The sequence below is a fragment of the Gobio gobio genome, assembly GCF_949357685.1.
Source record: "Gobio gobio genome assembly, chromosome: 25".
NCBI classification, from domain to species: domain Eukaryota; kingdom Metazoa; phylum Chordata; class Actinopteri; order Cypriniformes; family Gobionidae; genus Gobio; species Gobio gobio.
This window is the reverse complement of record NC_137121.1, coordinates 33841437-33864206: the sequence shown is the minus strand read 5'-3', so window position 1 is coordinate 33864206 and position 22770 is coordinate 33841437. Positions and strand designations below refer to the sequence as shown.

The following is a 22770-nucleotide window of genomic DNA, read 5'->3' as shown; positions in this document are numbered from 1 at the left end:
GCAATTTAGGGCTAGTAATGAGGTAAAATGGTTAAATAATGATGTGATTTGAAACAGGTGATGTCAACAGGTGATTGTAATTATGATTTGGTACAAAAGCAGCATCCAAGAAAGGTCTAATCCTTTAGGAGCAAAGATGGGCCGAGGATCGCCAGTTTGCCAACAAATACATGCGAAAATTATTGAAATGTTTAAAAACAATGTTCCTCAAAGAAAGATAGGAAGAGATTTGGACATTTCACATTCAACAGTGCATAACATAATTAAAAGATTCAAGGAATCTGGAGGAATTTCAGTGCGTAAAGGACAAGGGCGCAAGCCTAAGCTGAACAACCGTGATCTCCGATCCCTCAGGCGGCACTGCATCAAGAATCGTCATTCATCTATAAGCGATATCACCACATGGGCTCAGGACTACTTTGGCAAACCTTTGTCAAGTACCACAATACGTAGTTACATCCACAAATGCCAGTTAAAACTGTACTGTGCCAAAAGGAAGCCCTATGTTAACAGTGTCCAGAAGCGCCGTCGACTTCTCTGGGCTCGGAGGCATCTGGGATGGACCATCACAAGTACTGTGATGTACTGTGGTCAGATGAATCAGTATTTCAGGTATTTTTTGGGAGGAATGGACGCCGTGTGCTCCGGACCAAAGAAGAAAAGGATCATCCAGACTGTTACCAGCAACAAGTCCAAAAGTCCCGACCTGTCTCCAATAGAGAATGTGTGGCGGATTTTGAAGCGCAAAATGCGACAACGAAGACCCCGTACTGTTGCCCACCTTAAGACTTGTTTGCAGGAAGAATGGGACAAAATTACACCTGAAACACTTCACCTGAAACACTTCATCACTTGGTGTCTGGTGTCCTGTTGCTCTGACCCCCATCATCAGCAAATGCTTTGAGAGACTAGTCAGAAACCACATCTGCTCTGTTCTCCCCCCCTCACTGGACCCACTGCAGTTTGCATACCGCAAAAACCGCTCCACTGATGATGCCATTTCATCCACTATTCACACTGCTCTCTCCCACCTGGAAAAGAGGAACACATATGTGAGAATGCTGTTTGTAGACTACAGCTCAGCATTCAACACCATTTTGCCCTCCATACTTGACATGAAACTCCGGGCTCTCGGCTTAAACAGCCTGTTATGCAGCTGGATCCTGGACTTCCTGTCAAACAGACGCCAGGTGGTCAGAATGGGCAGTAACATCTCCTCACCACTGACTCTCAACACTGGAGCCCCTCAGGGCTGTGTTCTCAGCCCACTCCTGTACTCCTTGTACACACATGACTGTGTGGCAACCCACAGCTCCAACACCATCATCAAGTTTGCTGACGATACGACGGTGGTAGGTCTCATCACTGACAATGATGAAACGGCCTACAGAGAGGAGGTGCACACTCTGACACGGTGGTGTCAGGAGCACAACCTCTCCCTCAACGTCAGCAAGACCAAGGAGCTGGTGGTCGACTTCAGGAGGAATGAGAGAGAACACCGCCCCATCACCATCGATGGAGCACCGGTGGAGAGAGTCAGCAGCTTCAAGTTCCTCGGTGTCCACATCACAGAGGAACTCTCATGGTCCGTCCACACCGAGGCCGTTGTGAAGAAGGCTCATCAGCGCCTTTTCTTCCTGCGACGGCTGAGGAGGTTTGGAATGAGCCGCCACATCCTCACACGGTTCTACACCTGCACCATAGAGAGCCTGCTGACTGGCTGCATCACCACCTGGTACGGCAACAGTACCGCCCGCAGCCGCAAAGCCCTGCAAAGGGTAGTGCGCACGGCCAGCTGCATCATCGGAGGTGAGCTTCCCTCCCTCCAGGACATTTACGCCAGGCGATGTGTGAAGAGAGCTCAGAGGATCATCAGAGACTCTAGCCACCCGAGCCATGGGCTGCTCTCACTGCTGCCATCAGGCAGACGGTACCGCAGCATCAGAACACGCACCAGCCGACTCCAGAACAGCTTCTTCCCACAAGCAATTAGACTCCTGAACTCTTGATCCATCAGGATCATAACACACACTGGACAGAATATCACTCAGCACAACCCACTGTCGATACACACACATTATATACACATTTATATAATTTATTATTATCATATAGCACCTATTGCACATTGGATCTCTACTGTGAATAATAATGTATACTGTACATTGTATACTATTATTATTATTATTATAGCGTAATGTATATTGTTTAATGTATGTTTTAGTGTGTATATTGTTTAAAGTATATTGTTTAAAGTATATTGTTTAAAGTATATGTATATTGTAAGTATGTGTATATTGGTTAAAGCTGTGAGAACCACACTCACATTGTGTAAATTATTTATTGTTTATTGTAGAGTTTACTGTGCTGTGAGTAATTGTGGGCGCATCAGTGTAATCTGATGCTGCTCTAAATGTTGTACATGTCATGTCGTGACTACTATGTTGCTCGGAACTGCACCAAGAATTTCACCTGCTGTTGCACTTGTGTACATGGCTGTGTGACAATAAAGTGATTTGATTTGATTTTGATTTTGATTTTCTTCAGTCCCTAAACGTCTTTTAAGTGTTGCGAAAAGGAACGGCAACATTACAAAGTGGTAAATGCTTTACTGTCCCAACTTTTTTTTAAATGTGTTGCAGGTCTGAATGACAGGAAAGGATGCATATTTACAAATTACATGACTAGATATACTGAGTTGACTAGACAAAACATGAAATTTTTGTGTTCATATTGTCTGCAATGAAATACAAGTCAAAGTAAATTTAGAAATCACTTCTTTTTTTTTATTTGCGTTTTCCATACTGTCCCAACTTTTTCTGATTTGGGGTTGTATATATATTAGGGCTGTCAATAGATAAAAAAAAAAATAATCACGATTAATCACATATTTGTTGTGCGATTAATTGCGGTTAAAAGCACACTTATCGTTAAATTAAGCGTACGCCATGCATCTCATTAAACACATTCATTTTGTCATGATTTTGCTATATCCAAAGTAAACAATCAGATTGAAGGGTGATTCTCACAAAACTGTATTTTCTGAAAGCTTCAAGTATCATTGGAGACTCCAAAAGGACACCAAATAACCAAATATAAGGAGTCCATATAATTCTATTATATAATACATTTATACACACCTAAGCACCCATGAAAAAAATACATTACAGAATTCACAGTGTATAGTATGTGTACAGAGCAACAACAACGAGATTGTTTTCATTTTAGATATTTTATGTGAAATGTAAATTTAAATCTAGACGAGTCAAGCTGCGATATCGACCAGAACCACACGGAGACGCCAAAAAAACTCCTAAATAAACCGTTTTGACGGCATAAACCTACGATTACTAAACACAACAAAATGTCGCTCACTCCGCTGAACGCATGCTCAGTATATCAGCGGCTCGTGCTCATCATCATCAGCTCTCTCTTAACAGTAGGTGAAGTCAGTGTAGCTACTGTTGGAGTAACTGAATAACTCCAGGATGTTGGAGTCAGACACATCAAAAAGTGGATAACTTTAGAAATTTGTGGATTAGTGCTTACTAGAGATGCGAACGGTTTGAAACAGTTCAATCCGATTTTGGTTCACTAAAAAGAACCGGTTCAAAAGAACGATGCGTTCGCGAACTGGACATCTCTTATGTCCACATAATTTATGTTTTATTTTGACATTTTATTGCTCCAACTAAATTACATTCTAATCAAAATATTGCTAAATATATTTATATCTGTAGCAATCAAGCATTTTGCCACAATATGTGAATATAGGCACACTAAGTGTCAAGAATTTCATCCACTGTGAAGAGTTTCTGAAAAGAGATGATGGATAATGGTCATCTCGATAAACTAGATCATCAGAAGCTCTTTATGGAGGTGAACGTTTGAAGACGTTTGCTAGACTTCTCACCATTATCTAAGGATCTTGTGCCGCGGCCAGTTTTGATAAGTGTTCTTGTCATGGGTTTGATTTATGCTTCAGTGATGTGGAGGTCATACAATAGACGAAAAAAGATGAGATTTCAAAAGGATGGGGAACAAAATGTCACAGTAAAGCCAGAAACATCATTTACGAAAGTTAACGCAGTTCTCAAGGGGGCAAAAGAGTTACTGTATGTCAGTACACTTAGGGCCAGACTTACTAAACAGGGCACATTAGTGTGAGGGCGCAATTCCAAAAACGCACTGATAAGAGTGAAAAGTTCAGCTCGTGATCTAATGACGACACACAAATTAAAGAACGCAGGCGCAGCCAGATCATTTCCATAATTAGTGTCTGGTTTAAGATGCTTTATTTGGGCGATAAATAATGCCGCAAATACCAGTAAATTGCCTAGCGCAAAGCCGCAAACCTTAGTAAAGTAAATTATTTATTTAAATACTCTCCTCCCATACATTTTGCATCTTAAAGGGAAACTCCTACAAATGCATATGCAATAAGATCAGCCGCAAAAACAACCCTGTCCACGCCTTTACAGAGCTCATTTTTCACTGTGTGTCTTTAGGAAATCCTGGCAGTAGTTTTTTAGCGCCAAAAGAGGGATTGCGCTGGTGCAAGATGTAAGTAAATCTGAACCTTGATATAATATTAAATCATTATATGTATACGAAAAGGGTTTTATCTGGTGAATAACTGTCTGACGAATCAGATTTTCCAATGCTACTGTAGTAACTTAGACAAATCAGACATAATTATTTGTTATATTTAAACAAACAATCGGTGAAACTCACTCTGGGCCTAGAAACCCATCCCCAAAAGACCATCTAAAGCCACAAGCACCACAGTTACCATAGGTACCAATTGATAAGACGGTTTATTGCTCCAAATAATGTAGCCACGCGGAAAAGGAAAGGAGCCACATTTAAGACACAAAGCCTTTTTTGACTCAATCTATAAATGAACATGCACCCCAATACATATGATATATCGAGAGCTGTGCAATATAGTAGTGTTACAAGAATCTTTCTTCATCTGCCACCAAGAGAGGCCACACATGCAAATGAATAAGCTGAATATAAAGCTATAAAGTCTCCAACAGAGGAATCTTCCCCCTTGGAGATTCGACCTTACCCATTGGTCAAACGACCCTACGAGGCGGGACTTCTCCCCAAAACTTTAAAAGAGAGACGCACAGATCTCTCACTCTCTCTTCTCCCTCACATATACAACTTTCTGCGTCTGCGGGCTTTCGCACATCAAGCCATGTGCAGATTCCGACCATGACAAAGTCGAACCGTGCAAATGCATCTTATCTTCTTCGGGAAACACAGAAGAAAACGATTGTAACCTCAGCAGCATCGGACCGAACTATCAGGACTTTCTCCCGTGACTGTATATCTGGACTCTCTTTCCCCCCGCAAAGGCAGAATGCAAGTAACGTACGATATACTAAATCGCTGTGTGGTTAGTTAAGCTGCGAGCTCCTTTGGTAATAAAGTAGTTTGGAGTAAGAAACTGATGGTTTTCCCAGAAACTTGCTGGACTCTTTTCATAACCTCATTCTTAGACTTCTGTTTTCCTGTTTCCTTCTGTCCATTTCCGACTCGTGTGTATGCGATTTTGTTAGATTAGTTTTGTGTGTGATTTAGTTAATACAATTTGTGCACAATACATCTCTGATTCTGACTCTCTGCTGCAAACAAATTGTCACTTAAATTTTGTTGCACGCTCTAAGCGCTGTAAATAAGGAAGGAAGGAAAATTATCCTTCTCTTAGAATTAATTAATAATCAATACTGTTCACAGGATGAACTGGTCGATTGATTGCAATGTTTATGTAGCTACATTAAGTTAATCTCATTAACTAGCTAAAATATTCATAATTATCATGATAAATAATCATAATGAGTTATTAATAATTATTAATATTTCCCCTTTGAGCTAATTAACTACACAACATATGAAATAAGTAGCTTCTCTACTTTTAGTTACTTTCTTAAGCCTCAACCACGCACTTATGAAGTAATGTAAATGTCTGATAGTTCAAGAAGACATTTATATTTTAGGCAGGCATGTGTGAAAAATACATGGGAAAAAGAAAGTGGCTCACCTCCCACACAGTAAACTGAGAGTGGCCTTTAGAGAGCTCCCTGTAGCTGGTGCTGAACTCTCCGATGTAGTCATGACTGTAAACACACACACACACACACACACAGTCTCATGCAATTTCTTGATGCATCTTATTTCAGTAATTACAGAATGGCTGTTTTTTTCTTACCCTCCATCTCTGTCCCAGTCATACACTTCGATTTTTATTGCTCTGGAAAAAAATATAAAAAGAAAGTTAAGTCATTGAAAGCATTGGTGGTATTATATAGATCACTCTATTTTGATGTGATTTGTAAAGTCATTTTTCTGTACATTTTAAATATTATATCAGGCAAAGAATGTCTTCAAGTGTTGATAAACTGAAGACATCACAACAGAAGTTTATATATGACGTGTGCGAATGGTGGGACTAAATATCCAACACAACCTACTGCAAACTGGCATTCAGACCTGCATCCAATTTAGTCAGCAACATCCCACTATACAGTCATTTCCCGAAGGACAAAATCAAATCCCACACTACATTTTCAGTTTCACTCGGATATATACAACGTTTTTGTTTTTCAACATCTTTTTAATTTTCCACCTTTATTCATAAAATTACTCTAAAGATTATTTAGTTTTTATATGTAGTCAAATGTGGTTTGAGACTTTGAGAAATGAATATACACTATATTGCCAAAAGTTTTGAGACGCCTGCCTTTACATGCACATGAACTTTAATGACATCCCATTCTAAATCCGTAGGGTTTAATATGTAGTTGGCCCACCCTTTGCAGCTCTAACAGCTTCAGCTCTTCTGGGAAGGCTTTCCACAAGGTTTAGGAGTGTGTTTATGGGGATTTTTTTAGAAGCGCATTTGTGAGGTCAGGCACTGATGTTGGACGAGAAGGCCTGGCTCTCAGTCTCCGCTCTAATTCATCCCAAAGGTGTTCTATCGGGTTGAGGTCAGGACTCTGTGCAGGCCAGTCAAGTTCCTCCACACCAAACTCGCTCATCCATGTCTTTATGGAGCGACACTTTGTGCACTGGTGCAGTCATGTTGGGACAGGAAGGGGCCGTCCCCAAACTGTTCCCACAAAGTTGGGAGCATGAAATTGTCCAAAATGTCTTGGTATGCTGAAGCATTAAGAGTTCCTTTCACTGGAACTAAGGGGCCAAGCCCAGCCCCTGAAAAACAACCCCACACCATAATCCCCCCCACCAAACTTTACACTTGGCACAATGCAGTCAGGCAAGTCCAGAGTCTCCTGGCAACCACCAAACTCAGTCTCGTCCATGGGATTGCCAGACAGAGAAGCGTGATTGGTCACTCCAGAGAACACGTCTCCGCTGCTCTAGAGTCCAGTGGCGGCGCGCTTTACCCCACTGCATCCCACACTTTGCATTGCACTTGGTGATGTAAGGCTTGGATGAGCTGCTCGGCCATGGAAACCCATTCCCTGAAGCTCTACACACTGTTCTTGAGCTCATCTGAAGGCCACATGAAGTTTGGAGGTCTGGAGCGATTGACTCTGCAGAAAGTTGGCGACTTCTGCGCACTGTGACCCTCAGCATGCGCTGACCCCGCTCTGTGATTTTACGTGGCCTATCACTTCGTGGCTGAGTTGCTGTTGTTCCCAATTGCTTCCACTTTGTTATAATACCACTAACAGTTGAGCGTGGAATATTTAGTAGTGAGGAAATGTCCCGAATGGACCACGGTTGAGTTCTCTGAGCTCCTGAGAGCGGCCCATTCTTTCACAAATGTGCGTAGAAGCGTCTGCATGCCTAGTGCTGGATTTATACACCTACATCAATGATTTTGAGAGGTGTCCCAATACTTTTGGAAATATAGTGTATTTTAAAAGCAGATCTTGTGTGTCAAAAGTGTTGTGACAACTTGAGTGTTTGAACACTTGAGGGGTGTTTACCTTATGGTTTGTGTTTTGTTATCTGATTGGTTCCTGCAGGCTGACTGATGTTATGTCCTGATTGGTGCACAGTACTTTAAAAGGCACGCCATCACTTCCTCTACAGAGAGAGATCTTAGTTGCGTCCCAAATGACGCACTATACACTATGTACTTATGCAGTGTATGAACTTTATATGGTTATTTTGTCATTAAACATCGGAGTCTGATGCTATGGATACGTCAAAATAGGGACGAAAAGACTATCACAATTTCTGTTTCATGCCGACTTTAATACGTATATAGAGCGAAAGTGTATTAAATTTATCAAAAGTGACAGACTATTACATTACACATTTTTGAATGGCAGTGTATGTATTTATAATAAAGGTGTCCATTTATTTATATTTGTTTTTAATCAAAATGTGTATATTTGCTAACACAGTGAGGAGAAACCAAAAAGATCTGAATGTGTTTCTGAGTCTTCTCATTCCGGAGTTGAAGCTCAGAGGTCAAATATTTAACCCACCTGTCATAATCCCCGTTACACAGCGCTCTGACCGGGATCTTGAAGGCCTGCCATACAGGGTCCAGTGTGTTTTTCACCACCTCTGTCTTATGACAGATGGTAAATCTGACAAACATAACACGTCAAAGAGGAGGAACCACAACATTGGAGATGAGAAGCAGTCAGTGTGAAAAGGGGTCCTGAAATAGGTCATATCACACATGCATCATTTACTGGAAATCAAAAAAGTGTCATAGAAGACAGAGACCAAGTTCAAAGACAAGATATTAAATGAGGCATCAAACATTAAACCACATAATTAGACTTAAATCTAATGTAGCATTGAAATGCATATAAGCAGGGCTTAATTTGCAGCACATTTGGGAGATAGTGGGATTATACTCATACACCACTGCAAGATATTTACATTGTACTGTGTACATTTGTTCAGAAAGATTAACTATAATAATGATAATGTAATAACTTGCTATATCCATGTGAAATGTATAAAATATTATTAAGAAGTAGAAGAAATGCAGCTACAATTTGACTGCTATTCGCATTTCCAGCGCATAAAGTTAAACACACACTCGAGGTGGAAAATTTGACTAAAAGTAATGCGCTTGAATTGTGATGGAAACACATTTACAGAGGAAACTCCTTGTGAATTTACTAGGAATATAAGACGCGCATTAAAAAGTATGTGACTGATGAATGTTTCACTTTTGCTCTATTCTTAATAATCGACTAAAGAAAACGTGAATCACATTTCCCTCTACTACGTTATGCTTGAGGGAACCTGCCTTGTGATGTCCATTGTTTCGGAGAGAGTTATTTGTGTTGTTGGGCATTGATTTATTAAATTCTGCGAGGAAAAACAGAAGAATTTATTAAATGTATCATATGGGGCTTAAAAGATGCTGGCAGCCTCCATAAATACATGGAAGCGCCAGCGCACAAAATGATATGGCTAGAGTTTAAACTTCTGAATACTGTATGAATGCCAATGGATATGTTGAAAAAATTGTATGCCAAGGTCAGCCCTTTTGTTGGGCTTAATGCATAATGCCATGGTGCTTTACATGCACAAATGGTCACAACACATCATCAGTATGCGAATAAACCATGATGTGATTTCCATCACCTTAATGCGCATTTTAACTAACACAAAACTCAAGAGAATCTGCGTCTAGTGCATAAGGGCCCTATCATACAACCGGCGCAATGCGACCCCAGGCGCGAATCCAAGTGTTTTTTGCTAGTTTCAGCCGGACGCAGTTATTTCCACGTCCAGCTCGACGTTGTTTAAATAGCAAAGGCATCTGTTCGCCCATGGGCATGCTGGTCTGAAAACGAGGTGTGTTCAGATGCATTGTTGGTGCGTTGCTATTTTGAGGCTATTTTGAAATCGACTGTGTCATTGACCAACAAAAACCTGGTCTAAAGTCAACGGCACAGTATTTTTTGTGTTATTTAAAGTGCGTGTTAGTAATATGAGTCTATAGGCGGGTGCACAACGCGTGTACACTCTGCTTATTACACACACAGGGACGTGCAGCAGCACACAAACATTTTTAAATATTTAAAAAAAATACAAGGATTCCTCTCTGGAGAAGAGCTCAGTCTTTCCTCTTTCAAATTCCACCATGTAAATAGCGAATGTGCCATCGTGCGAGCGCAAATGGCTTTTAAAGGGAATGGGAGATGAGATTCTGATTGGTTTATTGCACGTTACGTCCAAAACACTCCCATGACTCATTAAGAGACGGGGTACAACCCTTTTGGACCATGTGCCGGCCACGCCGAACGTTTTTTCCGTCGTTAAACTAGCAAAAGTGGATTCGGACAAGGTGCACCTGCGCCATGAGCTCGGACCATACGCTCAGATCGCTTAAATAGGGCCTAAATGTTCATTCTGAGTGTTTATTCACTTGTCAACTGTTCCCATTCAGCACATTGAAAATGCACATCAAAATAGTTGGATGGAAACCTGCCTGAGATTGGGCATATGTTCCGTTACCTTTCACTACCCCATTCATTTGCTGGATCCCCCAACATTTCATTGTCTGTATTTTATGAACTGTGATCAATGGCACAATGGGGAGAACAATTTAAAACTTACGTTCCATCTTCATTGCTACGGTAAAAGACCAGGAAAGGGTCTGACTTTCCAAAGAAATCTTTCTTGTCCAGTTTGTTCCCACAAAACTGCATCAGTACTGACTCCTGATCAACAACAACAACAAAAAAACAACACATTAACAACTAATGGTGTCTGTTTCTAATAACAAAATCCACACACATACGCACAAACTGCATGATTCTGTTTTTGCAAAGAGAAGAGACAAAAAGAAGACGAGACGAGGCAAGATGAAAAAAGAAAACAAGAAAACAAGAGAACAAGAGAAGATGACATGAAAACAGAGGATACTAGAGTAAAGAATAAATTAGGAAGACATCAGAAACAAGACAAGAAGAGATGAGATGAAATTAGAAGAGATGAGACAAATCAAGAAATAAAGAAAAGACTAGATGAGGACAAATATCACAGGCAGAGACAAATAGTACCTAAAAAGACTAGATGAGAAGAAATGAAACAGGAAGAGAAGAAATGAGACAATGCAAGCCATGTAGAGAATACATGAGACAAAAAGAGAGAAGAGACAAAAAAAGACTAGATGAGATGAAACAAGATGGGAAGAGAAGACATGAGAAAATGCAGGACGTAATGAGAAGAGAATAAACAATATGAGAGGAAACCAAACAAATGAGACAAGAAGACAAGAACAGATTAGACAAGAAGATACAAAAGGGACAAGAAGAGACGAGATGAGATGAGACTAGACATGAAGACAAGGGACAAGAAGAGACGAGATGAGACTATTGGAGAGGGGAGAAAAAGACGAGATGAGACGAGAAGACATTCAAAGTCAGATGACATACCCTGCAATTTCCAAGTTCTTCAGCTTTCACAATAATAGCTCCACAGTTCTTCCCAGGAATACCTCTATAGTCAGAAGGAAAAGCAATGACAGTATTGTTTTTGACATCTACCACTTCAGAAGCACACCGCTGACCAATTCTGAGAAAGTTTTAAATCCTACAAAGGAATGTCCTTGACACTTAACCTTAATCTAGGAGGACCGAATCTGTAGTAAGTGCTTTGGATGTAAGTGCCTATTAAAGGAGTAATTAGTAAATACTGCATGCCGACTGTGTTAAATGAATGGGTATTTCCAGCCCATGCTCTGTGAATGAGTGAACCTTAATAAGGAGATCATAGCCAGCCGACAGTTATGAATGCATGTATCTGTACTGCATAAATAAATGAGTGTTTGTAGAAGCAGACAGGCGAATGCATGAGTGTTTGCTCTTATATAAGACTACACTCAAGAAGCCCAAGACGGAATTGAATTTAAATTGTATGGACCCAACACTTCAACACAAGTGCCTGACAAAGATGAACGATGAAAGATTTTGAAGATAATTTGATGAGAGAAGAAACTCTCCCTTACTTAAGCGTTGGCAGCACTGCCTTGAGTGCTTGTTTCAATTCCACTAAGTAGTTCTGGGTTATGTTATAGAGGTTAGAGAAGCAGATCCATGCTAACTGAAGACATGTCTTTAATCTGCTCTGAATCTACAGATGTCCTCTGAGGCACTCTCCTAAATTAACCTGAATTGTGCAGCCGTCCAACAGGAATTACTTACAATGAAGTTGAAAGAGAAGGAGAGAGAGAGCAACAAAAAGCTACCCAGTTCAAAAGCTACAGGCTAATCATATTTAGAACCAGTTCAAACTACAATCAAAATGTGGGAGATCACAAACATGACAGTAAAAAATCATAGATTTAACAGTTTTGTTTCTATAGTGTGTGGAGGTCCACGATGTGACCAAGACAGTGAACACAGGAAATCTCGCAAAATCTAAAAGGACTTTAATGTTGAAGTGTATTCTTAGTTCCCATTGTTTGTGTGTTCCCTTCCTGTGTTTGCTTCCTGTTTTGCCTTGTACCTTGATGTCATCATATTTACCCTCATTAGTTCCCATGACATCAAATCACCAACACCTGTCCCTCATCAGCCCCTTGTTAACCTGTCTATTTTAACCTCTGTGCCTCAGTTGTTTTTTGTCGGTTATTGATCCTGTACTTGTGTTCCTGTTGTTGCACTCATGCCTTCTCTGTGTGAATTTAGACTCTTGTTCTTGGATTTGATCATTTTATGTTTGTGTTGCTCTAATTAACTTGTGCTTGCATCTGGATTGTCACAATTTTTGGACTATTCCCTTTTGCTAGTTGGTTCCCCTTTCACAGTAGGGGAGGTCGAGGAGGATGCTACCCCAAAATATGTTTTGGGAGGGGGCAGTAGGCAGCAAGCTCCGGTGGCCATGGAGTTTGACCGACCATGGATTCCAGCATGCCCTACGGAAAGGGTCACGAGCCCAGCTAGTGTTTGTAGCAACTTCCACACCAAAGCCTCTTCACAACATGGCTGCCACGCCAGAGCTTCTAGCCATTATGAATGTCACGCCAAAGTCTTCACAAAGACACCACACCAGTGTTTCGATCATTGTGAATGTTTCACTTGAAGACATCCAGGCAATCCAAGGGCATCTGAGGCTGATCTCCAGCTTGGCTGATCCATCGCTGATTTTGTCAAGAGCAGCTGGCAACCCAAGGCCTGCACCCTCAAGACTGTCACCTGCAGCGCTACCTGTTTCTGATGCCGTTCCTTTATCCTGGGTGCTTCCTGGTATGGCATTGGCTGTTTTGTGTGTTTGGGCTACCCATACTGTCTCAGCTTTCATCGAGGTGAGACAATACCAGCTATAGAGCCTGTTCCAGTCCAAGAATTCGCTCCAGAGTCTGCTCAATGAGCCCACTCCAGTGGATGGGTACAGTACAGTGTCAGTTCAAGCCTGCCCTGAGGGAAACACTGAGGTCGTCCCTGAGCCTCCTGTCTGCCCTGATGTGACTACGGAGGTCGTCCCTGAGCCTCCTGTCTGCCCTGATGTGACTACGGAGGTCGTCCCTGAGCCTCCTGTCTGCCCTGATGTGACTACGGAGGTCGTCCCTGAGCCTCCTGTCTGCCCTGATGTGACTACGGAGGTCGTCCCTGAGCCTCCTGTCTGCCCTGATGTGACTACGGAGGTCGTCCCTGAGTCTCCTGTCTGCCCTGATGTGACTACTGAGGTCGTCCCTGAGCCTCCTGTCTGCCCTGATGTGACTACGGAGATCGTCCCTGAGTCTCCTGTCTGCCCTGATGTGACTATGGAGATCGTCCCTGAGCCTCCTGTCTGCCCTGATGTGACTACGGAGGTCGTCCCTGAGTCTCCTGTCTGCCCTGATGTGACTATGGAGATCGTCCCTGAGCCTCCTGTCTGCCCTGATGTGACTACGGATGTCATCCCTGAGCCTCCTGTCTGCCCTGATGTGACTACGGAGGTCGTCCCTGAGCCTCCTGTCTGCCCTGATGTGACTACGGAGATCGTCCCTGAGTCTCCTGTCTGCCCTGATGTGACTATGGAGATCGTCCCTGAGCCTCCTGTCTGCCCTGATGTGACTACGGAGGTCGTCCCTGAGTCTCCTGTCTGCCCTGATGTGACTATGGAGATCGTCCCTGAGCCTCCTGTCTGCCCTGATGTGACTACGGATGTCATCCCTGAGCCTCCTGTCTGCCCTGATGTGACTACGGAGGTCGTCCCTGAGCCTCCTGTCTGCCCTGATGTGACTACGGAGGTCGTCCCTGAGCCTCCTGTCTGCCCTGATGTGACTACGGAGGTCGTCCCTGAGCCTCCTGTCTGCCCTGATGTGACTACGGAGATCGTCCCTGAGTCTCCTGTCTGCCCTGATGTGACTATGGAGATCGTCCCTGAGCCTCCTGTCTGCCCTGATGTGACTACGGAGGTCGTCCCTGAGTCTCCTGTCTGCCCTGATGTGACTATGGAGATCGTCCCTGAGCCTCCTGTCTGCCCTGATGTGACTACGGATGTCATCCCTGAGCCTCCTGTCTGCCCTGATGTGACTACGGAGGTCGTCCCTGAGCCTCCTGTCTGCCCTGATGTGACTACGGAGATCGTCCCTGAGTCTCCTGTCTGCCCTGATGTGACTATGGAGATCGTCCCTGAGCCTCCTGTCTGCCCTGATGTGACTACGGAGGTCGTCCCTGAGTCTCCTGTCTGCCCTGATGTGACTATGGAGATCGTCCCTGAGCCTCCTGTCTGCCCTGATGTGACTACGGATGTCATCCCTGAGCCTCCTGTCTGCCCTGATGTGACTACGGAGGTCGTCCCTGAGCCTCCTGTCTGCCCTGATGTGACTACGGAGGTCGTCCCTGAGCCTCCTGTCTGCCCTGATGTGACTACGGAGGTCGTCCCTGAGCCTCCTGTCTGCCCTGATGTGACTACGGAGATCGTCCCTGAGCCTCCTGTCTGCCCTGATGTGACCACTGAGGTCGTCCCTGAGCCTCCTGTCTGCCCTGATGTGACTACGGAGGTCGTCCCTGAGCCTCCTGTCTGCCCTGATGTGACTACGGAGGTCGTCCCTGAGTCTCCTGTCTGCCCTGATGTGACCACTGAGGTCGTCCCTGAGTCTCCTGTCTGCCCTGATGTGACTACGGAGGTCGTCCCTGAGTCTCCTGTCTGCCCTGATGTGACCACTGAGGTCGTCCCTGAGTCTCCTGTCTGCCCTGATGTGACCACTGAGGTCATCCCTGAGTCTCCTGTCTGCCCTGATGTGACCATTGAGGTCGTCCCTGAGTCTCCTGTCTGCCCTGATGTGACTATGGAGATCGTCCCTGAGTCTCCTGTCTGCCCTGATGTGACCACTGAGGTCGTCCCTGAGTCTCCTGTCTGCCCTGATGTGACTACGGAGGTCGTCCCTGAGTCTCCTGTCTGCCCTGATGTGACCACTGAGGTCGTCCCTGAGCCTCCTGTCTGCCCTGATGTGACTACGGAGATCGTCCCTGAGCCTCCAGTCTGCCCTGATGTGACTATGGAGATCGTCCCTGAGTCTCCTGTCTGCCCTGATGTGACCACTGAGGTCGTCCCTGAGTCTCCTGTCTGCCCTGATGTGACTACGGAGATCGTCCCTGAGCCTCCTGTCTGCCCTGATGTGACCACTGAGGTCGTCCCTGAGTCTCCTGTCTGCCCTGATGTGACCACTGAGGTCGTCCCTGAGTCTCCCGTCTGCCCTGATGTGACTATGGAGATCGTCCCTGAGTCTCCTGTCTGCCCTGATGTGACCACTGAGGTCGTCCCTGAGTCTCCTGTCTGCCCTGATGTGACTACGGAGATCGTCCCTGAGCCTCCTGTCTGCCCTGATGTGACTACGGAGGTCATCCCTGAGTCTCCTGTCTGCCCTGATGTGACCACTGAGGTCGTCCCTGAGTCTCCTGTCTGCCCTGATGTGACCACTGAGGTCGTCCCTGAGTCTCCTGTCTGCCCTGATGTGACTATGGAGATCGTCCCTGAGTCTCCTGTCTGCCCTGATGTGACCACTGAGGTCGTCCCTGAGTCTCCTGTCTGCCCTGATGTGACTACGGAGATCGTCCCTGAGCCTCCTGTCTGCCCTGATGTGACCACTGAGGTCGTCCCTGAGTCTCCTGTCTGCCCTGATGTGACCACTGAGGTCGTCCCTGAGCCTCCTGTCTGCCCTGATGTGACTACGGAGGTCATCCCTGAGTCTCCTGTCTGCCCTGATGTGACCACTGAGGTCGTCCCTGAGCCTCCTGTCTGCCCTGATGTGACCACTGAGGTCGTCCCTGAGTCTCCTGTCTGCCCTGATGTGACCACTGAGGTCGTCCCTGAGCCTCCTGTCTGCCCTGATGTGACTACGGAGGTCATCCCTGAGTCTCCTGTCTGCCCTGATGTGACTATGGAGATCGTCCCTGAGTCTCCTGTCTGCCCTGATGTGACCACTGAGGTCGTCCCTGAGTCTCCTGTCTGCCCTGATGTGACTACGGAGATCGTCCCTGAGCCTCCTGTCTGCCCTGATGTGACTACGGAGGTCATCCCTGAGTCTCCTGTCTGCCCTGATGTGACCACTGAGGTCGTCCCTGAGTCTCCTGTCTGCCCTGATGTGACCACTGAGGTCGTCCCTGAGTCTCCTGTCTGCCCTGATGTGACTATGGAGATCGTCCCTGAGTCTCCTGTCTGCCCTGATGTGACCACTGAGGTCGTCCCTGAGTCTCCTGTCTGCCCTGATGTGACTACGGAGATCGTCCCTGAGCCTCCTGTCTGCCCTGATGTGACCACTGAGGTCGTCCCTGAGTCTCCTGTCTGCCCTGATGTGACCACTGAGGTCGTCCCTGAGCCTCCTGTCTGCCCTGATGTGACTACGGAGGTCATCCCTGAGTCTCCTGTCTGCCCTGATGTGACCACTGAGGTCGTCCCTGAGCCTCCTGTCTGCCCTGATGTGACCACTGAGGTCGTCCCTGAGTCTCCTGTCTGCCCTGATGTGACCACTGAGGTCGTCCCTGAGCCTCCTGTCTGCCCTGATGTGACTACGGAGGTCATCCCTGAGCCTCCTGTCTGCCCTGATGTGACCACTGAGGTCGTCCCTGAGTCTCCTGTCTGCCCTGATGTGACTACGGAGGTCATCCCTGAGTCTCCTGTCTGCCCTGATGTGACCACTGAGGTCGTCCCTGAGCCTCCTGTCTGCCCTGATGTGACCACTGAGGTCGTCCCTGAGCCTCCTGTCTGCCCTGATGTGACTACGGAGGTCATCCCTGAGCCTCCTGTCTGCCCTGATGTGACCACTGAGGTCGTCCCTGAGCCTCCTGTCTGCCCTGATGTGACTACGGAGATCGTCCCTGAGCCTCCTGCCTGCCCTGATATGACTATGGAGATCGTCCCTGAGCCTCCTGTCTGCCCTGATGTGACTATGGAGATCGTCCCTGAGCCTCCTGTCTGCCCTGATGTGACTATGGAGATCGTCCCTGAGTCTCCTGTCTGCCCTGATTTGACCACTGAGGTCGTCCCTGAGTCTCCTGTCTGCCCTGATGTGACTACGGAGATCGTCCCTGAGCCTCCTGTCTGCCCTGATGTGACCACTGAGGTCGTCCCTGAGTCTCCTGTCTGCCCTGATGTGACCACTGAGGTCGTCCCTGAGCCTCCTGTCTGCCCTGATGTGACCACTGAGGTCGTCCCTGAGTCTCCTGTCTGCCCTGATGTGACCACTGAGGTCGTCCCTGAGTCTCCTGTCTGCCCTGATGTGACCACTGAGGTCGTCCCTGAGTCTCCTGTCTGCCCTGATGTGACTACGGAGGTCATCCCTGAGTCTCCTGTCTGCCCTGATGTGACCACTGAGGTCGTCCCTGAGTCTCCTGTCTGCCCTGATGTGACTACGGAGGTCGTCCCTGAGCCTCCTGTCTGCCCTGATGTGACCACTGAGGTCGTCCCTGAGTCTCCTGTCTGCCCTGATGTGACCACTGAGGTCGTCCCTGAGTCTCCTGTCTGCCCTGATGTGACCACTGAGGTCGTCCCTGAGTCTCCTGTCTGCCCTGATGTGACTATGGAGATCGTCCCTGAGTCTCCTGTCTGCCCTGATGTGACTATGGAGGTCATCCCTGAGTCTCCTGTCTGCCCTGATGTGACCACTGAGGTCGTCCCTGAGTCTCCTGTCTGCCCTGATGTGACCACTGAGGTCGTCCCTGAGTCTCCTGTCTGCCCTGATGTGACCACTGAGGTCGTCCCTGAGTCTCCTGTCTGCCCTGATGTGACTATGGAGATCGTCCCTGAGTCTCCTGTCTGCCCTGATGTGACTATGGAGGTCATCCCTGAGTCTCCTGTCTGCCCTGATGTGACCACTGAGGTCGTCCCTGAGTCTCCTGTCTGCCCTGATGTGACCACTGAGGTCGTCCCTGAGTCTCCTGTCTGCCCTGATTTGACTATGGAGATCGTCCCTGAGTCTCCTGTCTGCCCTGATGTGACCACTGAGGTCGTCCCTGAGTCTCCTGTCTGCCCTGATGTGACTACGGAGGTCGTCCCTGAGTCTCCTGTCTGCCCTGATGTGACTACGGGGCTGGGCTGGGCTGGGCTAGGCTATGTCACGATCCCTGTGCTGTGTCTTGTGTTTTTTAAGGACTTTTATGTTGAATATACTCACCCTCAAGTCGTTCCGAACCTGTAAGACTTTTGTTTATCTTCAGAACACAAATTAAGATTTTTTTTTTTTATGAAATCTGATAGTTTTCTGTCCTTCCATTGACACAAACTTTTAAGCCTCAGAGAGGTAGTAAAGACATCATTAAAGTTATCCATGTGACTCCAGTGGTTTAACCTTAATTTTATGAAGCAACGTGATTGTTTTGTTTGTGCAAAAAATAATGATTTACCACTTTATTTACAAAATATGAATCTCCAACATGTGTTCACGCAACGTCTGCTCGCGTCAACGAGCATGCGTCATGATGCTCTCGTGAACGTGCGTTGGAGATTAATATTTTATAGTTCCGGGATAGAATATAGCCATGTTGCTTCATAAAATTAAGGTTAAACCACTGGTTGCATTGCTGTCAATGGAGGTACAGAAAGCTCTCAGATTTCATAAAAAATATCTTAATTTGTGTTTCGAAGAGGAACGAAAGTCTTACAGGTTTGGAACGACATGGTGAGTAATTATTGACAGAATTTTCATGAATTCAGAGTTGCATGAGCAATTCAGTGTAACTTATGGCTGTAAACGCTTTGAAATGCATTTATTTACAACTACACTATACTGCACATGAATAAATGAATGTTCAAAGAGGTCTGAGTGAGTGAGTAAGTGAATGAATGAGTGCAGGCAGCTCTGGTTATATAACACTCCTATATCAACATCATTTTACATTACCGCCCAATGTGTCACCAAACAGCACACACACAATCGGACAAAATCCAAACACACATTATATACAGGGAAACATAAACATACTTCATGGCAGTTTGTATGTAGGCAGTTGACAAATGGACATGAACATCAAGATTTTAATTTTAATGTTAAAAAAAGTATATATTTGTGTAAGGGAAAGTATATTTTAGATGTGATTTTTCCCTTCACAAGTTCATTTTAAATAGTCCTACGGTATGGCAAATATTCTGTGTAGTCTCTCAATAATGTGAGTCCATGAAAAAGTGTACAATTTGAAAAGTGCAGTTTTGTTTTTGATAATATTCAGCTATTTTGACACAGTCAGTTCCAGTCAAACAAGCAAAGCTTATTTAAAACTCATTAATGCAGAAAATCTCTTTTTTGTGGGGGCGTCACACCGCAGGACTGATTAAATGAACACGAAAGTAAATCCACAAACACATTACAAGTTCAATTAATAGGGGTAAAACTCTCTCTTCTCATAGCATACAAGCTTGTATCCTAAAGGTTCCCCAAGAAAATTCAGTATTAAATTCAGCACATTTGTATTTTGATTCTATAGAAGGGAGCTCGGTTCTAAAAGCCTTTCTCACATGATTGAAAAACAACTTTTCTCTTTTTTTTTAGGTGTTTTTATGTAAATTCAGAGAGAGTCGTTTTTGAAAAACAGATTCTGATTAGAATTGTTTGCAGTTTAGCTAGAGGACATAATATATATGCAGAAAAATTAATATGAAAATGTCCTACTTTGAGGACAGTAAAATAAACTGAGATAGCAGTACTAGGTGAGAATTGAAATCATATTTCACGTCGTGTTTCAGAGAAGAGTGAAGCTCAAATGCTGGACTTACATGAGTGGTCTTTCCATACGACTTCCCTGAGAGCCCACCATCTCTCCCAGAGTACAGTACATCTGGCCCAGGAAGTCCTGCAAACACATACACGCGTTAGGAATGGGAGCTTTATTCACATTTCATGATTTTTAGCCATTTGAGTAAAAGATAAGGTGCCTGATGTCTCAACATTAAATAAAATGTACCCTTATTTATCATGAAAAATAAGCTTAATAATATTTAAAGCATTAGCAGAAAAGAAAAGTTGTTTCAGGGGCAGAATTGTTATAATGTGCACAAATTATTAATTCGCAATAAGATCAGGAATGTGTAATAAAGACCCCAACAAGCTCTATATCAAGAAATATGAAAGTCACATGGGTTGTGAACTTCTCATGCCTGTAAGCTATTTGTTCTCCAAAAGGAAATGGGAATGATAGTTGACCAACATTCTCTCTATACAAATTTCCCATGCCAACATTTAAAATGAACATTTCATATGCAATGTATTCAATCCTAAATAGACATAATTAAATTAAGTCTTTACTTTTTGTTTGTAAATTTTAGTTTACATCATAATTTTACATATATATTAATAACTATATTAAAGAAATACTGACATTTGTATCTTTTTTCACACGTTATAAGTCTCATATTGCATAAATAAATAAATATTAGAAGCAAAATGGCAAACTTGTTGGTTGTGAAGCAAATTAGACCGCTATATATTTTTTTATATTATACTTTTTTAACGTGTGTGTGTGTGTGTGTGTGTGTGTGTGTGTGTGTGTGTGTGTGTGTGTGTGTGTGTGTGTGTGTGTGTGTGTGTGTGTGTGTGTGTGTGTGCGCGCGCGCGTGCATGCGTGTGTAAATCAAAGTCTTGGCCTGGACAGGTGTAAAACAGTAAGGCATTTTACAATTAATAAAAGTAAATAAAAAAAATGTAAAGTTAAAAATACAGAGACAGTTTTAATATGACTAGTGTGGGGAAATAAAGAAAAAGGATGCATATGTTTCAATACTAATCAACTCCTGGGGCATAAAAGTGCCTAAAAAAACAACTATGTGGATGAAAATATGTTAGATTATGTTTTAGATTAGCTGATGACAGGCTGCATGTGGGCAAAATGTTGTGGCAGAAAGGTTTTGCAGATGGAAAGGCAGGACAGATAAAGCAGACATTCTCCTGAGAGAGCTGATTAGAATGTCTGTGCCCAGCATCTCTGAACATCAATCCCACAGGTGCATTCTGGGATATAGAGTGACCCATGGTTCTGACCCCGCAAAACGCTTGAATAAATCACAATAAAAAAAACCCATGATGAGGGTAAAACAAGGTGTCTGTAGGACCACACACATAAACATAACATTTTTACATTTACAAGAAAACACTTACATGTTTGGACAGGTTTTCACTCTTTGAGTCAAGATCATACCTAGAAATAAAAGGAAAACTCTGTGAGTGACACTGAATGAAACAGAGATTAAATGTGTCTTTTCTGTGACACCCAATAGATAGAGTGCTGCTGGAATACGCCTTATAATACGGAAATGCGTTTGCATCTTTGCACTTCCAGTACCATCATCCCAAAGACAAAGGATTTTTGGTTAAATGCCTGAAATAAAGTCCATGTTTGACACAATTTCAAGAGACACTATATTGCCAAAAGTTTTGGGACGCCTGCCTTTACGTGCACAAGAACTTTAATGACATCCCATTCTTAATATGGAGTTGGCCCACCCTTTGCAGCTCTAACAGCTTCAGCTCTTCTGGGAAGGCTTTCCACAAGGTTTAGGAGTGTGTTTATGGGGATTTTTGACCATTCTTCTAGAAGAGCATTTGTGAGGTCAGTCACTGATGTTGGACGAGAAGGCCTGGCTCTCAGTCTCCGCTCTAATTCATCCCAAAGGTGTCCTATCGGGTTGAGGTCAGGACTCTGTGCAGGACAGTCAAGTTCCTCCACACCAAACTCGCTCATCCATGTCTTTATGGACCTGTCATGTTGGAACTCATGTTGGTTTGCTGAAGCATTAAGAGTTCCTTTCATTGGAACTAAGGGGCCAAGCCCAGCCCCTGAAAAACAACCCCACACCATAATCCCCCCTCCACCAAACTTTAAACTTTGCACAATGCAGTCAGGCAAGTCCCGTTCTCCTGGCAACCGCCAAACCCAGACCATGCCCTGAGACCGGCTGTGGTGACAGGATTTTATCAGTCCCAACACTAATTTTTCAGGTCAGGATATCACTAATGATGCCGTGCTTAATACACCACTGGAGTATTTCCGAAAGTAGTATCAGAAGATATGAACCAAATAGAGAACGCTGCAGACACTCTGGTAAAGACTACACCAACACACTTTGCAGCAAGTGCAATGTCCACCTCTGCTTCTCAGAGGACAAGAACTGCCTTTGGGACTATCATAACTGAATATGACTATGAACATACCTAAATCACATAAATGCCAAAGATTTCATTCAGTTCATCATGTTTTGTAAATACAATCTGAACATATTTTTTATAATAAATTATTTTTCATGAAAATATGACTTGTGATATTGTGTGATCATGTACGCTACTAATATAATAATTACACCCTGCAAATGAACCCTTAGATGTTCTCTACATTTATT

The 22770-nt window shown here is 44.3% G+C and overlaps 1 protein-coding gene across 1 annotated transcript in view; it reads right to left on the bottom strand.

Moving 5' to 3' along the window:
- cpne8 (copine VIII) overlaps positions 1-22770 on the bottom strand; it is a gene marked incomplete at both ends in the record, with an annotated part of 105422 nt that overhangs the window by 42002 nt on the left and 40650 nt on the right. Inside the window, 7 exons of the mRNA XM_079809780.1 lie at positions 6053-6128; positions 6221-6262; positions 8472-8576; positions 10573-10676; positions 11394-11457; positions 20155-20231; positions 21533-21572. Coding sequence (XP_079665906.1) covers positions 6053-6128; positions 6221-6262; positions 8472-8576; positions 10573-10676; positions 11394-11457; positions 20155-20231; positions 21533-21572 — 508 coding nt within the window. The remainder of the gene's footprint in view (positions 1-6052; positions 6129-6220; positions 6263-8471; positions 8577-10572; positions 10677-11393; positions 11458-20154; positions 20232-21532; positions 21573-22770) is intronic.